At 43.1% G+C, this 26,437-nt stretch overlaps 1 protein-coding gene across 1 annotated transcript in view; it reads right to left on the reverse strand.

Moving 5' to 3' along the window:
• Nucleotides 1-353: 353 nt before the first annotated feature.
• Nucleotides 354-26,437, reverse strand: part of Adgrf1 (adhesion G protein-coupled receptor F1) — a 33,377-nt gene continuing 7,293 nt past the window's right edge. Inside the window, exons 8-17 of the mRNA XM_051152672.1 lie at nt 24,682-24,782; nt 23,238-23,296; nt 19,514-19,665; nt 17,084-17,247; nt 15,232-15,420; nt 11,506-12,870; nt 9,703-9,744; nt 7,918-7,977; nt 3,175-3,241; nt 354-587 (exon numbers count right to left, since the gene is read on the reverse strand). Of these exons, the coding sequence (XP_051008629.1) occupies nt 514-587; nt 3,175-3,241; nt 7,918-7,977; nt 9,703-9,744; nt 11,506-12,870; nt 15,232-15,420; nt 17,084-17,247; nt 19,514-19,665; nt 23,238-23,296; nt 24,682-24,782 (2,273 nt within the window). The 3' untranslated portion in view covers nt 354-513. The remainder of the gene's footprint in view (nt 588-3,174; nt 3,242-7,917; nt 7,978-9,702; nt 9,745-11,505; nt 12,871-15,231; nt 15,421-17,083; nt 17,248-19,513; nt 19,666-23,237; nt 23,297-24,681; nt 24,783-26,437) is intronic.

Consider the following 26,437-nt stretch of genomic DNA (forward strand, 5'->3'; position numbering starts at 1 on the left):
GAGATATTGACAGGAACTTTTTTTTTCTTTTGTCATTGACATGTCTTCCTGGATACACAATGTGTGATATTTCTTTGCTCCCTTTGTAATTAATATAATTTCCGTTTGATTTACCATAAAGGAGACAGGGTTGAACCACTGAAGTCACCTATTTTGTTGGGTTTTAAAAAATATTTATTTACTTTATTGCATGTATGGGTATTTAATCTGCATGTGTGCCTATGCACCATGTATGTGTTGTACTCACAGAAGTCAGAAGAGGGCAGCAGTACCCCTGGACAGATGGTTGTAAGCCACCATGTGGGTGCTGGGTACTGAGCCCAGGTCCTCTGTAAGAACAGCAAGTGCTCTAAACCACTGAGCCATCTCTCCAGCCCCAAAGTAACCAGTTTTGTCCTCAGACTCCTAAGTCACAAAATCTCATCTGATTTTGTGCATGTCTTCGCTGTCATGTGGCTCTGAATAGCATGGTGCTCAAAGAACAAAAATTGCCTTTGATTATGACTCATGGCTTCATTCCGTTGATAAAAACTGGGTCAATGTGATGTCACTGGATGAATCTCCAGTATGAGAAAGTGCATACATGCCTGAAGGGAGAAAAGAAGATGAGGTAAGTCATTGCTGCTGTTCTTGGATCTAGCATAAAACAAAATGACAGAAGCTTATGGAATATCTTAAAACTGGGGCATAGTTACAGGGTGGTATTAAAGAACACTACAGAACATTCTTGATTGGTTGAGAGGGACAGCTCTTCACCGACACCATGAAAGCTTGCATTGGTCAGTCATCCACCACTGGAGATAAGAAATACTATGTTTTTCAGTTACTGCTGGGAAATGGGATAACATAAACTTCAACTCAATGCATGGTGTGCAGGATAGAGCCCTGGAAGTTGGTTGTCTTTTCCTCCGACTGATGGGGAACACACATCTGGAAAGGTGGAGTTCAAACCACTGTTTGGTCGGAAGCCGTGAAAACAGGAAGCAAGGGGATGGGCTAGGCACATTTGCCAGCAGTTGAGCTGTATTTGCAATTTAAGCATTCTTTTTTTTTTTAACTTTTTATTATTTTGAGAAATTTATTTTTACATGCAATGTATTTTGAGAAAATCCTCCCTACTCCCACCCTCCAATTTGTCCCTATCCTCCAATTTGCCCTACCAATTTCACATGCTCTGTAATAAAACCCACTGAGGTCATTGGGTACTCTCTGTATAGGACCATCTACTGGACATGTATAACACGGTGACCTGACCAGACCATAGGCTCTGGCATTTGAACACTCCATCTCCAGTCGGTGGTGGTGTTTGGGCAGGATTAGGTGTGGCCTTATTGGAGGAAGTGTGTCACTGGGCTTTGAGACTCTTGCCATTTATGGCTCTCCCTCTCTCTCTCTCTCTCTTTCTTCTTCTTCTTCTTCTTCTTCTTCTTCTTCTTCTTCTTCTTCTTCTTCTTCTTCTTCTTCTTCTTCTTCTTCCTGACTGTGGTTCAAGATGTGGGCCTGCAGGCCCTCAGCATCCAGTTCCACCACCCACTGTCCCTTCTCTACCATATCATGGACTCTCTGGAACCATGAGTGCAAATAAACTTTATCCTGTAATTCTCCTTGCTCACAATATTTTGTCTTGAAAATAGAAAAGTAACAAATAGGGGTAGCCTCTCAGGGACCACATCTCTGAGAATAACTGATTCTCCATCCAGTCGTTATTTGGTAATAGCTCTTCAGCCAGGGCTGTGATGTCATAAAGCCTTTCCCTGTCCATGTTGGAATTTGGGCCATATTGAGTTTGTGCAGGTCTTACGTATGCAGTCACAGATACTATGCATTTATGTGTGCAATAACCCCACCATGTCCAGTAAATACTATTTTGTGATAGGTCTCCACTATGTCAGGTTCTTACAATCATTCTGCCCATCATCTCCCATGATGACCCCTGAGCTTTGAGAGGAGGAAGAGGTATGATATTGATTTCCCAATTAGAACTGAGCTCTCTTCAGCTATAATCTAAATAGTTTTGATTAGAATCTAAAATGGATTTAATGATGATGTCATAATTCAATGCAAAGCAGGAGGGCTGTTAAGTATGACTACAACTTACCTTGTAGCACAATATATCCCTTCTACTTCTTTCTCTAGGTACTGTGACCCCGTGATGCTTACATTCCCAGTAGTCATCAATATATGACTGCAGGAGGGAACACTAGTTTCTCACCCTCCTGAGGTATCATGCCTCAGGTTAGTTCAGAAAATAATAAATGTTCGTCATTGTGCATCAGCACATCATCCCATGCCCTCTGTTCAGCAGCTGGTGTAAGAGGAATGACTCTCCAGTAAGGACTTAGCTGGGAATGCTCTAACCATCCTCCTCAACCCCAGGACCTTAATGATCAATGCTGTGTGTGTGTGTGTGTGTGTGTGTGTGTGTGTGTGTGTGTGTGTGTGTGTCTGTGTGTGTGTGTGTCTGTGTGTGTGTGTGTGTGTGTGTGTCTGTGTGTGTGTGTGTCTGTGTGTGTGTCTGTGTGTGTGTGTATCTGTGTGTGTGTGTGTCTGTGTGTCTGTGTGTGTGTGTCTGTGTGTGTGTGTCTGTGTGTGTGTCTGTGTGTGTGTGTGTCTGTGTGTGTGTGTCTGTGTGTGTGTGTGTCTGTGTGTGTCTGTGTGTGTCTGTGTGTCTGTGTGTCTGTGTGTGTGTGTGTCTGTGTCTGTGTGTGTGTGTCTGTGTGTGTGTGTGTCTGTGTGTCTGTGTGTGTGTGTCTGTGTGTGTGTGTGTCTGTGTGTGTGTCTGTGTGTGTCTGTGTGTGTGTGTGTCTGTGTGTGTGTGTGTGTCTGTGTGTGTGTCTGTGTGTGTGTCTGTGTGTGTGTCTGTGTGTGTGTGTCTGTGTGTGTGTGTCTGTGTGTGTGTGTCTGTGTGTGTGTGTGTATGTGTGTGTGTGTATGTGTGTGTGTCTGTGTGTGTGTGTGTCTGCGTGTCTGTGTGTCTGTGTGTGTGTGTGTGTCTGTGTGTGTGCCTATGAAAACAAATGCTCACTACTGCTTTATCAGCCCTGAGCACAATCCCAAGGAACTTAGATGCATGGCCAGCTGCCACTGTCATCTTTTAATAATTACTATTGAATTTCTTCATATTCATAATCTCCCTTTTTGCCTTTTCCGTTCTTTGGCTGTATTGGAACTCACCTCTGTGCTGTAGTATGTTGAAAGGCCTTAGGCACTTAGGCTTGGTAACTGTATCTGAGGAGTTTTGCTGTACAAAAGAACAAAAAAAAAATTAGTTTATGTTAGATTGCTAGTTGGAAATCAACAGATTTGAAGGTCTTTAAGGCTTGGTTCCTCCTTTGTAATTAGTTTAGGATCCCACATCCTGTATTTCTGTTAGTGCAGTAATTTAAAGAATTACAATCAAGAAAAAAAGCATTGCTTTTACTAGTTTTTAATTTATTTCTGTTGTTGTTGTTGTTGTTGTTGTTGTTGTTGTTATTATTATTATTATTATTATTATTATTATTATTGATTTTTAAAGACAGGGTTTCTCTATGTTTAGCTTTGGCTGTCTTGGAACTCACTCTGGCCTCAATCTCACAGAGATTCACCTGCTCTTGCCTCCCAAGTGCTGGAGTTAAAGATATGTTCCACCACTGCTCAGCCCAAAATTTTATATATGTAAAAAGATAGGTACAGATAAAAGCAAGGAGAAGGTGGAGGTACCTTTATTGTGGCTCATCAAAGGAGGGTATTTCCCCTTAGAAAAACACAGGTAATTTATATAGACTTTAAATTCTTCTGACTCCTTTAAAATCTATCCTAGTGCATGATTTTGGTTTTTGGTGGTGTTGGTTTGGTTTGGCTTGATTTTTGAGTCAGGGTCTCACTGCAGCTCTAGCTAGCCTGGAACTCATAGAAATCCTCCTGCCTCTGCCTCCTGAGTGCTGGGATGAGATTAAAGGTGTGCACTGCCACATCTGGCTGCTGCGTCATCAACTGTGGGTGAAAGTATGGTCTTATGGAAAACCATAATATCAGTTGGACTTTCCAAGCACTTCATAATCTCTCTTCTTAACTATTATAATCCTTGGGTTAAAAAAAAAAAAAAAAAAAGCCCAGCTGGAAAGCTATCCGTCCCAGCAACTTTATGTAACAGGATAAAGCCTGCGTAAGCTTGTGGACTAACACATTGGTCCCTTTGGCTGTGTATACCCTTCACCCTCAAATGGTCAAGCCCTACATAGTGGCCTCTCTGGCCATTCGTACCCCCGCCATGAGAGCGTTTTCTTCAACAGCGGTCTCTCTGTCTACTGTCCACTGTCACCCTACAAGAGTGTGGTCCTCCACGGTAACCTCTCTCCACTCTCATGCTTGGAGGTGCCTTGTGTTATCCCTTAATAAAGCCTGCCACCATCAACCTTTCAGTCCATGTCAATAATCTACAATTCTTTTTTAGGAATATAGAATAGGTACTCATTTATTCCTTCATCTGCTTGTTTAGAGTATGACTGAGTTTGTTTCCAAATGAATTTGTTGTTTCTGTATCTTTACAACTTCCCGCAGCCAACTGGAAAATGGCTTTGAAGGAAACACCATCCCCTTTTTATGTTCATGTGTATACTCCCTTGGGTTTGTTCAGTTCTGGGAATAAGCAGCTGCAAGTTGGTATAAAGATTATGAAGGTTATAACAACAGAACTGAAACACACAGCAGAAGAGACGGCTACAGCACTTGAAAGGACTCATTGCTCTCCTAGAGAAACTGGGTTCTGTTCCAGCACCTACAAGGTAGCTCACAAAGATCTGTAACTCCAGTTCCAGGGCATCCATTGCCCACTTGCAGCCTTTGTGAAAACCAGGCGTGCGCACAGTGTATATACGCACATGTAGGCAAAATATTCATACACATGCAACAAAAATAAATCACTATTTTTTTTTTTTATTAAAACTGAAGCCCGGTGTGGTGGCACACGCCTTTAGTCCCAGCACTTGGGAAGCAGAGGAAAACAGGTCTATGTGAGGTTGAGGCTAACGTGGCCTACAAAACAAGTTCCAGGAGAGCCAAATAAATAAACAAACAGACAGGCAGACGGATAGATTAAAAACGTAGTCATTAAATTAAAATGAAATGTTTCAAACAAAGAACAAGCAATTATTAGGAAATGCTGATTTTAAGATACTTGACATTCTTTTATATTTGCTAGTGTTTATTCATCCACTCATATTGAGAGCGTTTCTTTGCTAGACACTGTAACAAATGACCGGAAATATAAGCCACACTAGCCCCTTTTTCCACAAGTTGCCTTTCCCTGATATTTTAATCACAGAAATAGGAAGTGAAACTAGGGCAATCATTTAACCAGACAACCAAAAAGAAAAAAAGATCTAATTTTTACCACCTGGCTTGAATTAAAATGGGGAGAGGCCATGGACACAGACGAAGCAGACCCTTGGTGGCCATCGCTGCTCAGTGGCCACCTTCGCATCTGAAAAACACTAGCATGATATCTCAGGAACAGGGAGGAATCCTGCCAGGCGTTTGAACCTTTGCTTCTGTTTTATTTAATTTAAGGATGTTTTTCTGTCTCTGGTTCTCAATAAGACTTCCTGCTTTGAAGTGCAGGGAGTGCCCTGTCTCGTTTTATTCACTGATGTGAATCCTTTTCTGTAACTTCCTCCTTTTCCTGAGACTACACAGTAACATCAGTTTTACACCTTCTGGTCCCAAGGGTTTGAGCTCGAGACATAATATTAACAGAATGTAAGAACATCTTTGAGCCACGATGGACCTTTCCTAAGTCCTACAGCCACTAGGGGAAGAGTCAAAGTACATTGACCAAGATGGCCTACTTACATTCCGAGCATCATTGTCTACTATGAAATGAAGACCAAGGAAGCCCCGTGATCATTTCCTCATTGATTGTGCTTTATTTTCTTTTTATTTTTTGTGTATATGTGTGGGTGCGCCCCATATATGTGGATACCCACAAAAACCAAAAGAGTCTGTCAGATCACTTGAGATAGAGTTACAAATGGTTATGAGGTGCCTAATGTGGGTGCTGGGACTGAACTCAGGACCTCAGGAAGACCAGCATGTGCTCTTAACCGCTGAGCCACCTCCCCAGCCCACTATTTTGTTTTTATTGTTTGTTTGTTTTTGCTGTTGTTGTTTTCATTTTTATCACCCCAAATACAGCAAACTCCTTATGTTTCCAGAGCTCGCCTTGAAATCCTGACCTTCATGCCTGTGCCTCTCTAAACACTGGGATTATAATTGTTATCTTAGCTAACTGTTCTATTTCTATGAAAAAGCACTATGTCCAAGGCACTTCTTACAAAGAAAAGCATGTAACTGGAGGCTTGCTTACAGCTTCAGAGGGTTAGTCCATTATCGTCATGGCAGAAGGCATGGAAGCAGCCAGGCAAGAATGAGGTTAGGGAAATATCTAAGAGCTATATCTTGATCCGCAGGCAAGAGAGAGAGAGAGAGAGAGAGAGAGAGAGAGAGAGAGAGAGAGAGAGACAGACAGACAGACAGACAGACAGACAGACAGATAGAGACACAGAGAGACAGAGACAGAGAGAGAGAGGCAGAGACAGAGACACAGACAGAGACAGAGACAGAGACAGAGATAGAGACAGAGACAGAGACGACAGAGAGAGAAGTAGACAGATTGGACCTGGCATGAGCACTTCCTTCAACAAGGCCACACCTCTCAATCCATCTAATCCTTTCAAACAGTTCCATTCCCTAGTGATGAAGCATTCAAATATATGAGCCTATTAAGGCCCTTCTTATTCAAGCCACCACAGTTGTATACCCCCATACTTTATTTTATTTAAAAAGCCTACTGTGTCTTATTTTTTAAAAAATCTCTGAGCATTCACATACGTTTGTATACAGTTAAGAAGGTTGCCTTTTTCTTCAATGTGCAAACTTCTACTTTAGCACTCTTTCTGAAATGTACTCCATGTCTCATTGAAAGGCAAAACTCTAAGCTAACCCTGAAGGTAGAAAATGCCTATGTGAGTGTTGTGCTGTAGCACACTGTCCTCATGAGCACTTTTGTATAAAGAATGAAACAGAAACCCACCCCCACCCTATGCCAACCCCATCCTGTCTTTGCCAACTCCACGGGTTCTAGAATGCAGAGCTAAGTGCTGAGACTATCAGAGACTGAAATAAATAGTTTTGTTCAAAGTCATCCACTCAAAACAAACAAGGCAGTAAGGCGGGGGCAGGAATAAGCAGACATGGGAAGAGAGAGGAGCCCCACCCCTATCTGCTGAGAATTATGAATAAGATTATGAATGGTGTTTACAGGCAAAGCAAGTTATCACTTCACTGTGCCTTATGTGCACTTGGGATTCCTTTAAAATTGTTAGCCTCTGTTTTTTATCTCACCTATATAGTACTCCTCAAAAAACCACCTTACATCTTGTTTGCTAAAACAAAACAAAACAAAACTATAAGCTGCCCTACTGTGTGCCATTGTCCTCTTCTACCCCCACCCCCTCCCCACCCCCCGCGGTTCTTAATGTCAATGCTTAAACCTGCATTAACATGTTTTCTTACTAAACGCTGATCTTACTTCATACTGACTCACCCTGAGAGTCTTTTCTGCATCCTACATCAAGAATACCACCTTAATACAAAGCAGAAGCTGTCTCTGAGCACCGTGGCCTCCTACCAGTGGCAGGGGCCAGCCTAGAGCTGACACATCACACACATCTTGCGGGTTTCAAGCCTTCATATGCGGCTGCCCAGGCTCTCCTTACTCTGTAGCTCTTTGTTTAGACATCAACCCTAGCCAGGCACCATCCTAAGTGGTGATGATGGGGAAACAAGGGCCTTCCATAAATGGGCTTGCCGCAAATGACATAAAGGGAAAAAATGCAAAACTGGTGCTTCAATGCCTCGGAGTTGAAGGTCTGTTACCTTTGATGTTTGCTTCCATGAGCTTAGTGGAGTCAACTTGTTGGACAGAAGTTGCCGCAGCTGTCAGGGACATCCAAAAAAAAAAAAAAAAAAAAAAAAAAAAAAAAATGTGGTGAAGAGAGAGAAATGATTGAGAGCATCAGCCTTCCAAGAAAAAAGTTACTTAGCGACATCACTTCTAAGCAACACTTCCAGACCATTAGCATAAATATCTAACAGACTGTTCTCTCTTCCTAGAAGCGAAACTAGAATTGAACATGAAACAACAGTATCAAATGTAGTAATGCGTGAGCATCTGGCGAAAACTGCTGAGAGCAGTTTATTGGTGGAGGGAAGGGTTTCCTGACCATGTATCTGGTAGGAACATGACAATTGTAAGAAAATTGTCTTTCTGTAAATGGGTGGTGATATATGGCAAATGAGTTAACAAAAAATCTTTTCTGTTTTTAGCACATATTTGTTTTATTTTATTTTTATGTGTATGAGTGGTTTTGCCTGCATGTATGTCTATACACCATGTGTGTGCCTGGTGCTGATACAGGCCAAAAGAAGCATTTGGTCCCCTGGAATGGTAGTTACAAATCATTGTATATTACCATGTAAGTTCTGGGAACCAAACCTAGCCATCTACAAAAGCAACTCTAGCCCCAGTAATAAAAATCTTTTTGCTTTCTTGCTAAAACATCAATCATTGCCTTTATCTTGATATAATCACTTGCTGCTTAGGAGGAAAAACGGAACATGATTCTTTGCAACTTTTTTCCCATTTATCTTTCACTAAAACTAATAGTCTTGGTTGCAGTTATTTTACCAGTATGGCCTAACAATGTTTATTATTAGGCCTATAATTATTATTACGACAGTATTTTCTAACCTGCTAGCAATCAATCAAGACACAGACACCTGTTATATTTTAAAATAGCCTTAGTTAACCTGGGACAGGGTAGATATTAATCCCCTAAACTACTTCCCATAGTGGGGCAGGTGTGGGATACCTGTCCCAATTCCATGCCATTTGCTTCTAATAATTTCTATCAAGCTACCTCCCATCCATAGTCCCAAATACTTGCTAATTATCATCATCTGGGCCATGTGCTTCTCCTCCACCTAACCCCTGGCCCAGCCTTCTTCTCCTCCCCTTTCCTCCAATCTCTTTGGCAAGGTACAGGTGGGGCACAGAGGCAGAAAACAGTAATTAGCGTCAAAATATACCAGACCAACCTCCAACAAGTCTTTCATTTGGGAATTTTTTTTAATGTGAGAAACTATTTAGCATTTAATAGCTTGGAAATGTGAAAATTATATCCTTTCTGCATATTTTAAATAAATGGACAAAAGAATTCAAGGTACAAAATAGAATGCATTCCCTGGGAAAGCAAACTGGAAAGAGATTTTGCTTGCTTGCTTGCTTTTGAGACAGAGCCTCAGAGTTCTAGTTGGTTTGGGACGCTCTGTGTAATCCTCCTGCCTCAGCCTTCTGAGTACCGGGATTCTAGATATGCACCAGCACACCAGGCTTACAAAGATTAAATGCAAAAGAAAAACTTTCTCTCCCATGCCCCCCCTTTTTTTTCTCTCTGTGATGTACACTTTACTTATGGTTGCATCTACATGATTCATCAGCAGGAGTGGCTTAGCTGACTTCTGAAGGAGTCTGTCTTTTGTAAACTTGTAACATTTTGTTCCCCAAGTACCCACTGTGTTTATTATCAAAAGCCTTGGAACTGAAGGGGAACTTTTTATGCCTGCCCTAGGGAATGAAGGGAGAAGTGAATATACACATACCTTATTATCCAAGAGAATTCCAAAACAGAAGATGAAAAACCCCTTTAACAAGAACCAAAAGCAGAGTGAATTGGATATATTGCATTGCGTTTTCTTTTCCAGACAAGAGATCACCTATACACTATGTGATGCAATTCTACCATGCTGTTATGACACTTGATGTTCTCATGTTGATTCCCCACCCCCACCCCCCTTTTGGAGATAAGTACTTGTTCCATAAGCCAGTTTAGCCTGAGACTTGTTAAACAGGTCAGGCTGGCCTCAAATTGGCGATTCTCCTACCTCTACCCCAAATGCTGAGGTAAAAGGCACGCACTATGTGCTCAAGTTGAACTTGTTTTCTTGTCTGGCCTCCTGCTGGACTATAGGCTTCTAGAAGGCCTGCCTGGCACATCACAAAGTGCTAACCGCTTGTTTTTTTCATGAATATGATAATGAGCAAATGATTGAATGAATGAAGTTGTAAACTTATGTAGACCTTTATTAGCTGCTGCTTTGACATGCAAAGCTCCCCATAGCTCCCAATGGCTATGATATCTTAGCCTTTCTTTAGACCAAGTATGTAATAAGCACCTATCGTGTCCCTATGATGACAGAGGTACTGAGGTTCAGCATCCAATGGCCAGGAAGAGGAAAGAGGCCCGCATGAGTAGCCTTCTCTTCAAATATGCCTCCTGGAAAATCCTTTCTGTCTTCCTTCCAGTCAGAGAACCTTTCATTCATACCCGTCAAACACCGCACTGCTCACAAGCCTGCCCTCCCTAGGGCTGCCAGGACTTGTCTCCATTGGGTGCATGCTCTCTGTGCCTATACCGATATCACTGCCTGCACGTTCACTGCTGTGTGGACTGGTGCAATGCCTTAAGGAAGTTCTAAGCATTTACTGAGTATAGGGTGCTGTGCCAGGTGCTACATTATCGCTCGTAATCCTCAAACTTGCTCCATACGTATCACCGTGGTCCCCGCTCACCAGCTGAGAGAACTGAGGCACGGAGAGACTAAACACACAGTTGGTACCTGAGGGCAAACACACTTGACCTCAGAACCCAAAGGGGAGACTACCATTTCCATGACTCATTGACCTAGGTGCTCTGGCCTTGCCTGAAATAAAACCATGATTGAGGACTATCTTCCAGAGACATCAAAACCTAAGGATTCTTTTCCATCTATCTGAACACTTTCTGGCTATGGGATGTAAAAGCCATCCTGGATGCTAAGGATCAATAAGCTTTGGGGGGTAAAGACTAGATTGTAAGCCTTTGGGGATTTATAAGAGACATAATAATCTGTTTCAGTTCCCCTGCTATTGGAGAGAACAGAGCCATAGGCCTTTTGTACATTAATAAGCATGGTTGGTTTTCAGGAACATGTTATTTACAAGATCCGGCTGCCAGTGTCAGGTTGCTGGCCTCTGTTTATTAAATTCCAGGGACTTGCTTTGTATCTATCAAGGTCAACAAGTATTTTTGAGTCATGTCTCTTTCTCTGCCTTGTCAGAGATTTGTACAAGGCACTGGAGGACTGAGTCAACCACAAGAGACATAAACGTTGGTTATGTGACCTCTGATAGATTTAAGCTCTGCAGTGGGTTACTGGGAAAGTCTACTTCAGAATGAATGCATCAGCATTCTTCTTCAGTGAAATGATGGGGGAAACAGATTGGTCTTCTCACCGTTTCCCTGTTATGGACTTGTTAGAACCAAGAATATATCAGGCCATCTTTACCGACCAGCCCTAGCTCTCTGTACTTATTCCAATGGCATTAGCCCATCATGCATTGTGCATTGTGTTTATTGTCCTTACCTGGAAAGCATTGAGTAAAGCGAAAAGAACATGCCAAGCCAGAGTCTGGCTGTCCACCATTGTTCCTATGCCGAAGCCCCAGGTGAGCCCTAGCAGCGGGGTCAGCACCAGGAGGCTCTTTCCCATGCGGATGGCAGTGGCCTTGTCATCCTGATTCAGTCTTTCGCCAATCGCTGGCCTCCAAAGCTTCCGGAGGACCAGCAGCACCACGACCAAGTTCACAGCCACAATCGTCAGGGCAGGAACAACAAATGCCAACAGAGGTTTGCTTTCATCAGACCAATTAAGCCAACACACATCGTTTCTTCTGTAGCTCTTGCTAGGTTGGGTGACGGCAATGGTGATGATTGATATAAGGAGGGGGCACCCGTAGCCCAGACAGAAGCCAATAGCCATCATGGTAGTCACGGCCATGTGATGGAACACGAAGACGATTCGATAAGCCAGCAGGATGCCAAGCGCAAGCATCCAGAAGAATAAGGCAAGGTAGAAAAAGTGGGTGAAGAACACTGCAGCTACACAGACCCCAGAAGGGCTGGCAGAGCTGTCCACAGTGGCAGCAATGATAAACCAAACGTCAGCAATTAAGAGCGACAGGGCGATGTTCACCAGGCAAACGTTGCGTGCGTGTGAAGTTTGGCTTTTCTTGGTCTGCTTCCAAAACAGACCCTCGATGATCAGGCATAAGATTAGACTTGCAATGGAGATGCCCAGCCCTATGTACGTGATCCATGTGGTTACCACAGGTACCACTGAGGAGGGGACAAAGGGTGACATGAGCATGGAGAAAGAGGTCAGGTGAGAACACCGGCACAGTACAGTGTCTGGAGTTTCGTCAACTAGTTGGCAGCCTGCATCGCTCCATTTCAACTGACTGAAATCCCAAAACACACAGCGAGGCTGCCTCAGGTTCTGCTTTATCTTGGAAAAGGTGAGGGAAATTTCAGTGATGGAATGGTTCTGGATAAGTGTGGATATCACAGGCCCATTGACCTCTGCGTTTCCTCGGTGGGTGGTGGGTAGAATGTTCCCAAAAGTCAGTGAGGCCATGCTGATGACAGCCTTTGGATAAGACTTCTGGAATTGATCTAGTTCAATACACACACGGCCTCGGATAGGCCGAGAAGCATTTTGTTCTATCATTTCCACCTGGTACTCGTAATGTTTCATGCTTTGGTATACCCCTTTCCAGTCAAGGAATTCTAGAGAAAAATTAAGGGGCAGGGCCGTGGAAGGTATAAGAGCACTTATGTTTTCCAGTGTCTCTAGAAGCCGGGAGCTGGCATCCATTTCGCTTTGCAATAAAACTGTCCAGTTAGCTATGGAAGTTGAATTCAGAATATGATCAGCTATGTTGATGACTTCCTGAAACACAAGACTCAAAGTCAGTTTAGGTTTTCTGAGACAGGAGAGACAAGAGTGGAAGCTTGCTCGTGTTAAGTATAGGGAAAAGAGTGTTTTTAATTTAAATTAAATTAAAATAATATTGGTGAGTTGAAGATCATGGTTAAAACCTCATGAATTACGTTAGTTTCTGTCATTGGATGTAGTAGAAGTGTTTTGGTCAAGAGGGTATGGTACCTAAGTGGATAAAGGTGCCTACTGCCAATCCAGGTGACCTGAGTTCAGTTCCCAGAACCCACATGATTGAAGGAGAGAGCTGATTCCCACATGTTGTCCTCTGGTCTCCATACGCATGGTGTGGAATGTGTGCAGCACCCACACATACACACACACTAAATAATTTTTTTTAAGTTGAGACTAGAGTGGTCACCCCAAGTCATCTGCAATCACAATGGGGTTTCACTTCAGCATGGATGAATAAGCATCCCACAACACAGGTGTGCTTTCCTTTAGCTCTGAGAGAGGAAAGATGAATTTGTGAGAAGACAAGGACAGAAGTGTGACTTCAACATCTTCCCCGTTTTGTGCTACTGTTAGAATTTGTTTATATTATATTATATTATATTATATTATTGTTATATCTTAGAAAAGTGGTGGGTCCAGAAGGGAGGAGAGGTGAGGAGGAATTGAGTGGAGTTGAGGGAGGGGAAATGGTAATCAAAATACAGTATACGAACAACAATAAAACTATTTTCAATGTAAAAAATGAACCGGTCACTTCATGCCATGGATGTTCAAATTTTAATTCATGGAGTTTTAGTGTTGTTTACTGCATAAGAATAGTCAGTGGCAATCCTCAAAAACAGTTTTGAATTGTTAGCTGAGAATATGGTTAAGCACTTCCTGCTCCTTCAGAGGACTGAAGTTCACAATATCACTATCTCAGCCTCTCAAGTGCTAGAATTACAAGTCTATGACACCAGGATTTGCATTGTGTTCTTTTTTTTTTATAATAGAAAATAGATTTAGCCAGGCATGGTGGCCAAAGGCACTCGTGAGTCAGAGGCAGGTGGATCCCTGTGAGTTTGAGGCTAGCCTGATCTACAAAGTGAGTTCAGGAACGCCAAGGACACAGAAAAACCCTGTCTTGGAAAATCAAAAAAATTTTTTCATAAAATATATTCTGATTACTGCTTCCCCTCTCTGTCTCCGCAACCTGCCCTCCCACCCACCCAAATCCACACCCTTTATTTCTTTCGTTAGAAAACAAACAAACTGGAATAGGAAAAAAATGGAAAGAAGAACAAGAAAGACTAGAAGAAGCACATATAGACACAGATGTGCACACGATACACGTTTGCACACACAGAAATCCAGTAAAAACACAAAATTGGAAACTATAATATATACTCAAAGAACCTGTAAGGAAAAAAAAAAAGGCCTGAGAAAGCAGTATGGGGACAAATAATGAGTTCATTTTGGGTTGGCCGTATCTACTGCTAGACATAGGCCTGCCTTTAGAGTAGTGCCATTCTTATAGTGACCAAATATTATTATGTCATTTTTTTTTTTTTTAGTCAAAATCTAAATAGCTAAACTAAACTAGCCAGGAGAAAAGAGGGTTTTGTTGTTTTTGGTGGTGGTGGTGGGTGGTTGGTTTTCAGTTTTTGGTTTTTTGAGACAGGGTTTCTCTGTGAAGCCTTGGCTGTCTTGGGTTCACTTTGTAGACCAGGCTGGCCTCAAACTCATAGAGATCCCCCTGCCTCTGCCTCCTTGAGTTTTGGGATTCTAGGCATACACCACTATGCCCGACTGAGAAAGGAGCTCTAAAATTGTTCACTGTATACAATAAACTCACAAGATCGACAGACTAAATTGAAATCTGTGCACGAACAGGCTGCTTGTGAAGTCTTGGGATTGAGGGAAAGGGTAAGCTTTTGTGCTATTGAACATGGGCATTAATATTTTATTTCTCCTCTCCCCAGATCCCATACTTGGTATTGAACCTTGGGCCCAGCACTCTATTATTGAACTAATATCCCCAAATCCTATGAATTCACTGTATAGCGTGGAGAAGCCAATGAAGCTCACACCAGGACTGTTACATGGCTTCTCTGCTTTTCCCGACAGTTTCCCCATCATCCAGGCTTTTATTACACCTCCTACAAGATGGAACATTTGAAGTGGGACCTTCAGTCTGGGTGTAGTGGTACATGCCTGTAAGCACAGGAACTCAGAAGGCTAAACCAGAATGGGTTCCAGGAGTTCAAGGCTATCCTGGACTATGTATTGCATGCCAGGCCCACCAGAGCTACATCATGAGACCCAGTCTCAGAAGAGCTAAATAAAATAAATTATAAGTAAATAGTCAGCCCTTCATACCTTCAATGTAAAATTAGACACTGCTAAGGAGTTTGCCTGAGACACAAGTGAAATGTTGTGCAGAAGCGACACCACAGAAGCCAGATTCCCAGCTGTGGTGGACGGGTTTTGCTGAATGATGGTGGAAAGATTCTGCACCAGAGATGACACATCTGCCTCTGTGATCTTGCCTGCCATCGTACTGAACTTCTAAAAGTAAAAATAAAATAAAATAAAAAGATTAAATTCTATGGTTAAAAAACAAACAGAAATTCTTACACACCGTTAGACTTAAGTCAGACGTCTTGGCTACAGAGCAAACAGTGCAGTGTATCAGTGCAGCAATGATGGTTCAGTGATTCTAGGCACTGTGCTTAACACATAATAGTAATTTGTTGATTGAGCATCTTAAACATTCTTTGAAGGAAGCAGTGTTATTATTGATATTTCAGCACTAAAAGAAACTGGATCATAAAACATACTCTGAAAGACATTTTCAAATATACCATAATCTTTTATAGAAAAATAGATGATCAGTGAGATGTGGTGACTTGGCAAGGAATATTCAGCTAAGAGTGGCACTGCCAGTACTGAGCTCTGCCAGTACCAACCCTGTACTTTCTGTATAGGGTGAGAAGATAGGTGGACACACGTGCCAAGTTGACTACTCAGCTTGGATCAACCCCCACTGTGTAGCTAGGTTTAGAATCTCACTTCTTCTCAGCCACCATCTTGTTCTGCTATGATAGGGTAACTTGGAAGGCTGTAAGCAGGAGTGTTTGCTTCCATCAATGCAAGTTGACCCAGGATCCCAGATCCCACTCAACCTCCATGCTCTTTGTAGTAGACTGCACTGGTCCCCGATGCTCTCACATCCTGGGATGAACTAGTTCCCACTATTGCCATGCTCAGAACCAAGGTAAAGAAGGGACAGCAAGACTAGACTCCAGTGGTGACCTGCTCCTAGTTCACAGATGAGGCCACAGACAGCAGAAAGGACAAAGGAACTGTTCCCAGGTGCTTTGAGAGCCCTCTTTGGTGTTCTCTGTGGCGAGAGGAAGCCCTCTGCCAGGGATGGAAGCTCTTCTCAATATGGATGTCTGCTATAAGAGTGCTGTCTGAAGCCAGTCTGGAAGACTTTCCCCTTTATTTGAATTCTCCTGTTCTGGACCATTTATCTCTCCTTTCTTTTAGTTTCCTTTCATGCCATCTTTCTCCTTCCTTCCTTCCTTCCTTCCTTTTTTTCTTCCTTCTTTTTTATACAAAGCTAGAGTAGAATGCATAACATTGGACAAGGAAATCAAGTGACTCTGTTTCCAGATCAGCATTACTGTTACCAGATGGACCACTAGCTGCTTGGTCTGTTTCCTGAATGTGTGTGTATGTGTGTGTGTGTGTGTGTGTGTGTGTGTGCGCGCGGTGCCCACGCACGCATATATGATTGGTAGACCAGATAGCTTTTGAGGTCTATGGCATAAATCACCCTGTCCAGTACTGCATTACTCAGTGGAAGGTACCTATACATTCTCACTTATATTAAGTGTACTGCCCTAGATCATGCTTCTCTTTCATCTTCGACTCCAAGGACCCCTGGATTTCCACATCTAGGTTAGTTGGCGCTTGAGCATCTGCCATATCTATTAGCATTGAGTGACTTTGCCCTACTAAGGCAAAACTATCAACTTGGACATTTTCTGAATCTCTCAGTCATGCTTATAAGCCCTGGTTAACCAAGGCTCAACAGAGCCCTTATCCTTTTGCACTCTGTCCAAAGATGTAAAATGGTCGTATTTGATCCTCTACCTAGCCACAATCTCCAGGAGATGCCCACTGTGAAATTCAAACTGCCAAGGCCCTAAAAACAATGTGTCACCTTCTTCAGCTCTTCTAGCTGGGAGAGCACGCAGGACTCTTTGGAGATTTGCCACTCAGAGGACTGGCACCTGACCGTGATGTGCCCAGTGAAGCCACAGCTGCAGGGTAGAGTGTATTCATCGTTCTCAGACCCGAATCCAAAGGAGATGCTGTTACACTGAGCTGGAAAACAACACATATGGGGGGGGGGATGACTTCAGAACATTCCAGCACTCTACCAAAAACTGCAACGTTTAAGTTATATTTCCAGGTTTAAAACCCAGGCAAAATTTGGAGCTATAGGTTCATTGATGATGCCCAAGTGTGTCCTCATTTCTCTTTCTTCTTCCTGATGGCTCTCGCTCAGAATAGTTTCTCCTTCTATGTATCTGACCAACACTAGAAACTTTGTTTGGAATGGACTATCAACTGGTCAGTATTAAGTGAAAACAAGGCAAGGTGTAATCGCTGAAGAAAATATTAAAAAGAAAAGATATGGCTCAGTGGATTAAACACCTGCCATGCAAGCATGAGATTGAGAGTTCAGATCCTCAGAACCCATGAGAGCCAAGTGGACACAGCAGCCCACCTGAAACCCTGCCAGCATTCAGAAGACAGAAACAAGAAATTCTCAGATCAAGCTGGCTAGCAAAATTCACTGGAAATGATGAACTCCAGGTTCCTAAGAGACCCTGCCTTGATATTATAAGAGAGGAAAGCAACTGAGGAAGACACTTGACATCAGCCTTATCCCTCCACGTGCACACATGTGCACCCACACACACTTGTGTCCATACACATGCAAACATGCATACACCCATACACATGCCTATCACACACACATTGGTGTGGAGTTAATACTTGATAATTTTTAATATGCTATAGAACAAAGAATGATGGTGTGGCTGGAAGGTGGGTGATTGTCACTGGGGCGTGGTCCTTCCTGGCAGGCTCTTGTTTCAAAGCTGCTTCTACTGCAGTCACCAGTGACTCTTAGTGATACATTCCCCTGGAATTTTGACTTCCTCATTTTTTCTGTTCTAAGTGTCTGGACATATCAGATAGTGTGTGAGTGTTTGCTGAGTGAATGCTGTTGGCAGACACGGGCAGAAATTGTGATGGGAGATGCCGAAAGATGAATTTAAATAGTAAAGTGAGTGCACAGCATTTATTGCCAACTGCAGACCTCCTGACCTGCGTTTGATATTTGTTACAGACCCAACCCCTCCACTGTCCATCCCTTTGCCTGCGCTCTACAACCACTCTGGATTGCATGCCTTTCTCAGCTTCTCTGAGATCAGTAGATTCTTTTGGATGCCATACACGAGTGAGTCCGTACAGTGTTGTTCTTTCTCTTTCCAGCTTAATTTCATTTAACACAATGTCCTATAGACTCATCTATATTGCCACAGGTAACGAGTATCATCCTTTTCAAGCCTGAGGGTACTGCACATTTCAGAATAGCTGGGAAGAGGGTGTTGACTATTTACATTGCAAAGAAATCATAAATGTTTGAGTTGATAGGCATATGAATTGCATAATTGTGTAATATCAGCAACACTTAAAATAGTACATTATAATCCCATGAATATGCATGATTATTACGTGTCTAATTTTTTTTTTAATCTAAGATATTAGTCTTGAGGGTGAAAAATCCAGGACTCAGAAGGCTGGAGGTGGTGGCTTGAGGATTCGAAGGCAGTCTGGGTTACAGAGAGAAACTCTCAAAAAATAGAAGAGAAAGAAGGAAGAAAGGAAGAGAAAGAGGAGAGAAAATTTTCCTGGGAGGGGAGTCTGAATGAGTATATGTCTAGATTAGGACACTCTGTGGGCTGGTCTGTGGTAGATGTTCTTATCTGGGTTGGTTAACCAATGTAGGAAGATGCACCCTGAATGTGGGTGTCACCATTTCATGGACTGGACCCTGGACTTTGTCTGTGAATGTGACTGTTTCTACTTCCTGCCGCCTTGACTTGCCCACTAAGATGGACTGTAACCAGAAAGCTTGAAGAAAATAGACCCTTTCTCCCTTAAGTCGCTTTCATCCAGGTGTTTGACCTCACCACGGGGAGATGAACTAAGATGATAATTTAGAAACTGTAGAGAGAGGTGGGTGTGCACATTTCCCACTTGGTTCTTCAGGCAGTGATTTAAAACCACTGTCAGCTCCAAGGCTTCCCCAGTGTAAACTGCTGAGTCATCTCCTTCACAGCCTGTAGTGAGGTCAGTGTTCCCAGATGTTTATCTCAGAGGCTCAGGTCTCCAATTAGTAACTATCTCAGAGTCAACTGGAGTTGAGATTAACGGGCAGTGAGGGGAAAGCTGCCAGTTTCTACCAAAAGTAGGTTTTAGAAGAATCCTCTTAGAAATGGGCATCTGCAAATTCCTTTCTGAGGACACCATGCATGACTAATGAGAGACTGAAGCAAATATGGGGACCCAGCATTACCTTTCTGGAACACTCTGAAAGAGCCTTCTTTGATTGAAAACTGACTTCCCAGGGCCTCCTGTGCCTTTGCAGCCTCCTGTTTAATGGCAGACAGGAGCTCAGCTGTGCTACTGGAGCCAGTCACTTCATAGCCAACAATGATGCTTCCTTCTCTGCAGTGAGGGCGTGGGAAGACAATAAAGATTCACTGTCTTTTCATTTAGTTTCTCAGGGCATATCTGTAAATGCACGGCACGGAGTCCATAGGAAACAAGCAGATCTGCTGTGTACCTTCATGGAGTTGAGAAATAAGCAACACACACACATACACACACACAGAGAGAGAAAGAGACAGAGAGAGAGAGAGAGAGAGAGAGAGAGAGAGAGAGAGGCACACTCGCACACATAAATATATGCATACATGCATGCACACATATATTTGTCCTCATGAATGCATATGTTCATATTCATTTGCATGCATATGCATGCCCATATGCACACACATACATACACATGTCCACACACTTCTCTAAATGCTAAATGTCATGAGAGACAGGTAGAGAGTGACAGGCATAGAAGGTGGAAGTAAATGCCTCACACTAAATATGGCTGCCTGGAGAAGGTTTCTCTGTTAAAAACATCCCTGTTTTCTGAAATAGACCCGTATGATGATGTCTTGGGAAGAAAAGGATTTTCTTTTGTTTATCCTTCTAGGTAACAGTTTATTATTGAGGGAACTCAGCCTACCAGGGAAGGAGCTCAAATGGGGAGGGAACCTCGAGGCAGGAACTGACACAGAAGCCATGGGCGAATAAGACTTACTGGCTTGTTCCCCATGGCTTGCTCCGCCTGCTTCCTTATAGCACCCAGGAACACCTGCCCAGGGATAGCGCCACCAACAATGGGCTGGATCCCACACCAGTCAGTGGTTAAGAAAATGCACTATGGTCTTGTGTACAGTCAAATCCTGTGCAGACATTTTCCCATTTAAAAGTTGTGAAACTAGCCAACTAGATGAGAAGAGAAGGGCCAGCGATGAGCAGCACACTGGGTGGCAGGCAAGTGTCTATAAAAGCTCTGGGACAGGCAGTGAGTTTGACAAACTTAAAAAGCAGGTTGACTAGTCTAATAGGGAAGAGAGGAAGGTAGGAAGTAATGCAGGGAAACAAGCTAAAAGAGGCCAAAGAGAAAACAGAAAGATGAGCTAAGGAAGAGGTGGTTTGGCTTGAATTAGTTGGATAACCATTAATGTGGAAACCTTTATTACATATGATGTACTTGCTAGGAAAGCAGACTTGGGCTGTCTAAGAAAGAAACTGCTTAAGAATAACCACACAGAACGGGAATAGTATTAGTGTATGTACACCGTGGAATACCACTGGGCAATAAAAGGGGGGATCCGCTACTGAGAAAAGCAGGAATGAACTGCAAGTACTTCATGCTAAGTGAATGGAACCCAGATAATAAAACAAAACAAAACAAACATTCTTGAGCAGATTAAACCAGCTTAGGGAAGTAGAAATCAGACCCAGTGGTTGCTTCTTGTGGAGGGTGTGGAGGGAGCCATAGGGACTGGCTGGAAAGGAACTGGAAGAGCAGGAGGTACCAGAAGTGTCCTGTCTGGGTGGGACAGGCTGTGTGCAATTGGTCAGATCTGGTGGAACCATGCACTGAGGGTCTCTGTGTACAGCACGACGTGTTTACTATGCCTCAGAATCTAACTAAGAGCAGGTGAGGAGGTGGAGAAGGAAGGTTGCTGGCCGGGAGTGGGTGGGCTGAGGGAGCCAGGGCGGCAGACATGTGTTTGACAAGCTCACGGGAAGAGCAATTGAGATGTCAAGTTGCTGACTTAGTGATCAGGATTTAGGGAAGAGGCCAAGCCAAGGTGACAATGTTGGAAATCTCAGGTAGGCCACAGATGGTGTCTAAAGCCAGCAAATGTGAGCGCACATGTGTTGATGAGATGAGCCCTGTGGTTATTTTATGAGATCAGCATTGTGTTACCCTCATTCTTTTGTTTTGTGTTTTGAGATGAGGCTCTCTCTCTATAGGCCAGGCTGGCCTGCAAGTCATTAGGAAACCCAGGCTGGCTTGGAACTTCCAGCAGTCCTCCTCGTCTCAGTTTCCTAAGTGCTGAGAATACAGGTGTGACAAAGAGAAGCCAGGTTAGGAAGTTAGTAGCTGACAAGACCTTCTGAAGTACAAACTCTTGATGCTTTTGTCATGATAAGGCCCATCCTGTGCCGCTTGCCAGCTGTTTCTCCTAGCTACTGTTTGTTTTGTTTTGAGACAAGATCTCCCTGTGTAATCCCGGCCAACCTTGAATTCACTTTGTACTCTAAGTCAGTCATGAAATAGTGGAGATTCCCCCAGCCTCCACATCACAAGCTCCAGGATCACAAGCATGCACCCTCACACCTGGTTGTGTGGGTTTTTGTTGTTGTTGTTGCTGTTTCTGTTTTTGGATGTAAACATTATTGGAAGTGCATCTCAGATTCATCCAATAGTACACTGACAGCAATGGCAAAAAAAGAAAAGGATCCATTGTACAGATTCAACATTTTTTTAATGGGGGAAAGCAATGTTCTCTGCATTTTATTTATTTATTTATTTATTTATTTATTTATTTATTTATTTATTTATTTATGTTTTTTGAGACAGGGTTTCTCTATGTAGCCTTGGCTGTCCTGGACTTTGTAGACCAGGCTGGCCTTGAACTCATAGTGATTCACCTGCCTCTGCTCCCCAGTGCTGGGATTAAAGGCGTGCACTACCATGTCCGGCCTCTGTGCTGCATTTTAAGAAAACTATTCCCGTGAGACTTTCTAAATGACTTTATGGAATCAGAACATATTTATAGGAAGTGTTGTTGAAATTTTCCCATGACTAGTTGAAGTTAACCATGGAAAAAAAATAATGAGTCAAGTTTCTTTGACCTTTAAGCTACTTCCCCCAGTGAGTAGACTACAAGCAGTTGGCCATCAATGCACACATGCTCAACTCCAAATAACTTTGAATTGAATCATAAGCAAAGGGCTAATTTACTAAATATCTCTTTATTTGCTGTAGACAGTGACTTCTGAGTTTTGAGCCACAGTCTATACTTGATACTGGCCCAGAAGGATATTTTATACCAGGTTCCCATTCTGACTCCAAATCAAATGACGTCATGTCTGCTGTGGTAGTAAATGTTCACCCCTCTGCACCCATATCCCTCGTGCCACCCCTCATCCTTCCCTGGACCTGGGCGCCATGATTTCCCCCTTGCTTTCCAGGTCCTCCCTTATAGCCATGTGTTTACAATTCTTTATTATGTATGTGTGTATGTATTCTTCTGTTCAAGAGTATATATGTGTGCTCACATGTACATTCATGTGAGTACTGGCATGTGAAGACCAGAGAACCACCTCAGGTTGTTGTTAGGAATGGCATCTACTTCTCTTGAGACAGGATCTCTCACTGCCCTGGATCTCATTAGTCTTGCTGCCCAGGAAACCCCATGGATACCCTGTCTCTACCTTCCCAGCACTGAGATTACGTGTGTGTACTACCATGCCAGGCATTATTACGTGGGTTCTGGGGTCAGACTTCAGACCTCAGGACAGCAAGGTATACACTTACTGACCAAGCTATCTCCCTAGCATTGACTTTACAGTTCTGTCAAGACCAGCAGCAATGTCACTGGGCATACTCAGGATCGGTGTAGGATTCTAGAGCAGCCCTTCTAAGATCAGATGTGACTTACCGAAATTGGATGACCTGAACTGACTCAAAGCCATGGATTCCTCTGTACGCTTCTTTAAGCTTAGAGAGAAAACAAAAGGCAATGACTCAGTCCTTGTCCTCACACAGCGAAAAGACATTGGAGCAAAATACAGATGCAGACAATAAATAAACCAATAACAGACGAGCAATGAAAGAAGGGACCACAAGAAGAAGTCATGTGTAACAAATACAGTTAAAGCAACAATTGAGAACACAAACGCACAATTTACTTTTGAGGATGCAAGAAAGCGTGAACGATCAGAGGCTAGTGAGATGGCTCTGTCAGTAAAGTGACTGCCACTGTCATGAGGACTTGAGGTCAGATTCCTAGCACTCACGGAAGTGAGGTATATAGCCACATACACCAATAACCATAGCGCTGGGAAGTTGAGACAGGAAGATCCTGTCGCTTGTCAGTCAACCAGTCTTTCCAGTTGGTGAGTCCAGCAGGAGACCTTGTCTCAAAATAATAACAATAGTAATGTGTAGCTACCTTTTAATTGGAAAGTACTTGACAACTACCTCTGGCCTTCACATGTGCACACAGAGAGAGGGAGTGATGATGGTGGGGTAATCAGCATCTTAGAATAAGGGGAATAGGGTACCAAAAAATTATAATACATGTACCCAGATCTATGCGCTGGTCCTTTACATAGGCACGCTGACTGGTCTGTTCTTACATGACTTTGCTTTGAAATCAAGTTTTAGTCAGTAACTCTCTTCAGCTTCTAAGAGATGCTATGTGTGGAACAAATTAAAAGGCTGACAGTTGAGCTTAGGTTGTGGTCCTTTATTACGTTGTAATTGAAAGCCATAAAATAGCCAACAAGCCTTAGTATAGTATTCAAATAAATAAGCAAAACCGAACCCAAGACAATTGAGAGGTTAACTGAAAAAAATCTTAGGAAAATGCTCAAGGAAATGTCAACTGTGGCCAGAGCAAATAGTGGCTTTGTAAGAATTTAATAAATCTTTTAAAAATATGTTATTAAGAGGCTACCTAGAGTGACTGTTCAGTCAGCAAAAAGCACTTTTCTTGCATGAAGACCTGGGTTAGAGCCCCAGAACCTACATTTTAAACAATGCAGATGTGATGGTGAATGTTTATAATCTCAGCACTGGACAGGCAGAGAAAGCAGATCCTGCTGACTTACTAGCCAGCCCAGGTGAATTGCTGAGCCCCAGGCTAAAGAAAGCCCCTGTCTAAAAGGGAAAAAAAGCCTGGGTGGGAGGGGGGAGGGGGGGGAGAAACCATAACATTTAAATCTGATTTTCTCTGTCCCCTACATGTGTGTACAGTACCTACATACAAATATAGGCACACATGTAACATAGGCATTAAATGTATGCTCTGAATTAAAAGGCACCCGACCTTGTGGTTAGGAAAGAAAAAAAAAAACCCTTACATCATAAATAGCACGTACTTGGTTTTCAATTGCCGCCTTGTAGTTGGCGTATACAACAGACGATGAATTCCAAAGGTCTTTGGGAAACTCTTCTTTAATTTCAAAAGTGCCTAAAATCTCTATGGGAAATACGGGAATAAAGGAGTCTTGAGATCAAATAAATTTCTAACTTGATCTTATCAGCAGCCTAAAATTATGAAAGTATACTTCCTAACCCATGGGAGGTATTCCCATTTATTCTCATAAAAACATATTCATCTAAAATAATACAAAGGAGCTGACCAGAGTTTTCAGTGGTGAGTTACTAACAGTTGTGAGAACATGCTAGTGATCAACACTATTCATGTGTGAGAGAAAGAGAAAGTGTATGTGTATGTGTGTGCGTGTATGTATGTGTGTGTGTGCATCTGCATGAGTGTGTGTTTGCTGGAGCATGCCTGCATGTGTGCATGGGAGCACGTAGAGTGTATATGTGTGTGAGTGTGTGTGCATGTGTGTTTGTGTGTGTATGTGTGTGCATGTATGTGCGCATGTGTGAGTGTTCACATATGCCTGCATGTGCACATATGTGCACACAGTGTGAGTCTGTGAGTGTGTGTGTGTGCGCGTGCGAGTGTGCGTGTACATGGAAATGGGATGCCTGGTATTTTTCTCAGCTATTCTCCACCCTATGTTTGGTTTTTTGTTTGTTTGTTGTTGTTGTTGTTTGTTTGTTTTGAGGCAGGGTCTCTCACTGAATCTGGAGTTCATCAACCCAAGTAGATTAGCTGGGCAGAAAGCCTGGAGGTCCTGAGTCTCTGCTTCCCAGGTTTGAGATTGCAAGCATGTGCCCCTGTGCCCAGCTAAAGACCTACACTCAGGTCTCCACTCTTGCACACCAAGCACACCATTGACTGAGCCATCCCCAGCCACAACACAACACTAAAGCACTGTTTGCTAACCGCCCGCAAGGCCTGCGCTTGCTAGCTCAGGGCGAGTGTTTGTCCGCACAGAGTTGCTCTCTCTGTGGACAGCTCCACATCATTCTTCCCTCGGGACCCAATCATCACTAGCTGCTCTGGGTGCCCTTCTCTGGTCCCCAGATGGAAAATTCTTTCTCCCTCTGTTGAACAACCCCACTTTCTCCATCTGGCTACACGCGCCTCCACAACACTGTGGGGCGACCTTCATGGACACAGTGCTTGGCTGAGTCTTTTTTCTGTTTCTTGTAGATGGCTCAGAAATAGGCCTTCTTTCAAACTGTGGGCTTTCACGAGCATTTGTTAAAGAAATTTCCTTCTTTTCTTTCTTATATTACCAGCTAGTCTCCCCACGCCCACCCCCACTAGCCTGATAATTCATACATAGCAAGACAAATGGTGTGCGGCCTCCCTGGGGGTTTACCCTGGAACTGGACACAAGCATGGTTCTAAATAGATGTATGGCTGCCATCATGTGGATTACTGGGGTCCTGGGAAGATGAAGCAGGTATGCCCAGATAACCTAGATTGTTTCTGCCTCCTCTCTCAATCTTTCATCAGATCTAAAACCCGGAGCTACCATGTGCTTAAAGTAGTCTTTGGGAAACTCCTCCTCCCCTCACCCTCTTCCTCCTCCTCTTCCTTCTCCTTCTTTCTCTGCAGACAGTATCTCAAACTATAGCCTAGACTGTCCTGGAACTCACTATATATTCGGTTATATTGGCCTAAACTCAGAGTAATCTCTTGCCTCTGTCTCCTGAGTGCTAGAACTGCAGACTTGAGCTACTACACTCAGCTAGGAGAAACTGTCCCAA

Source organism: Acomys russatus, chromosome 11 (genome assembly GCF_903995435.1).
Source record: "Acomys russatus chromosome 11, mAcoRus1.1, whole genome shotgun sequence".
Lineage (NCBI taxonomy): Eukaryota > Metazoa > Chordata > Mammalia > Rodentia > Muridae > Acomys > Acomys russatus.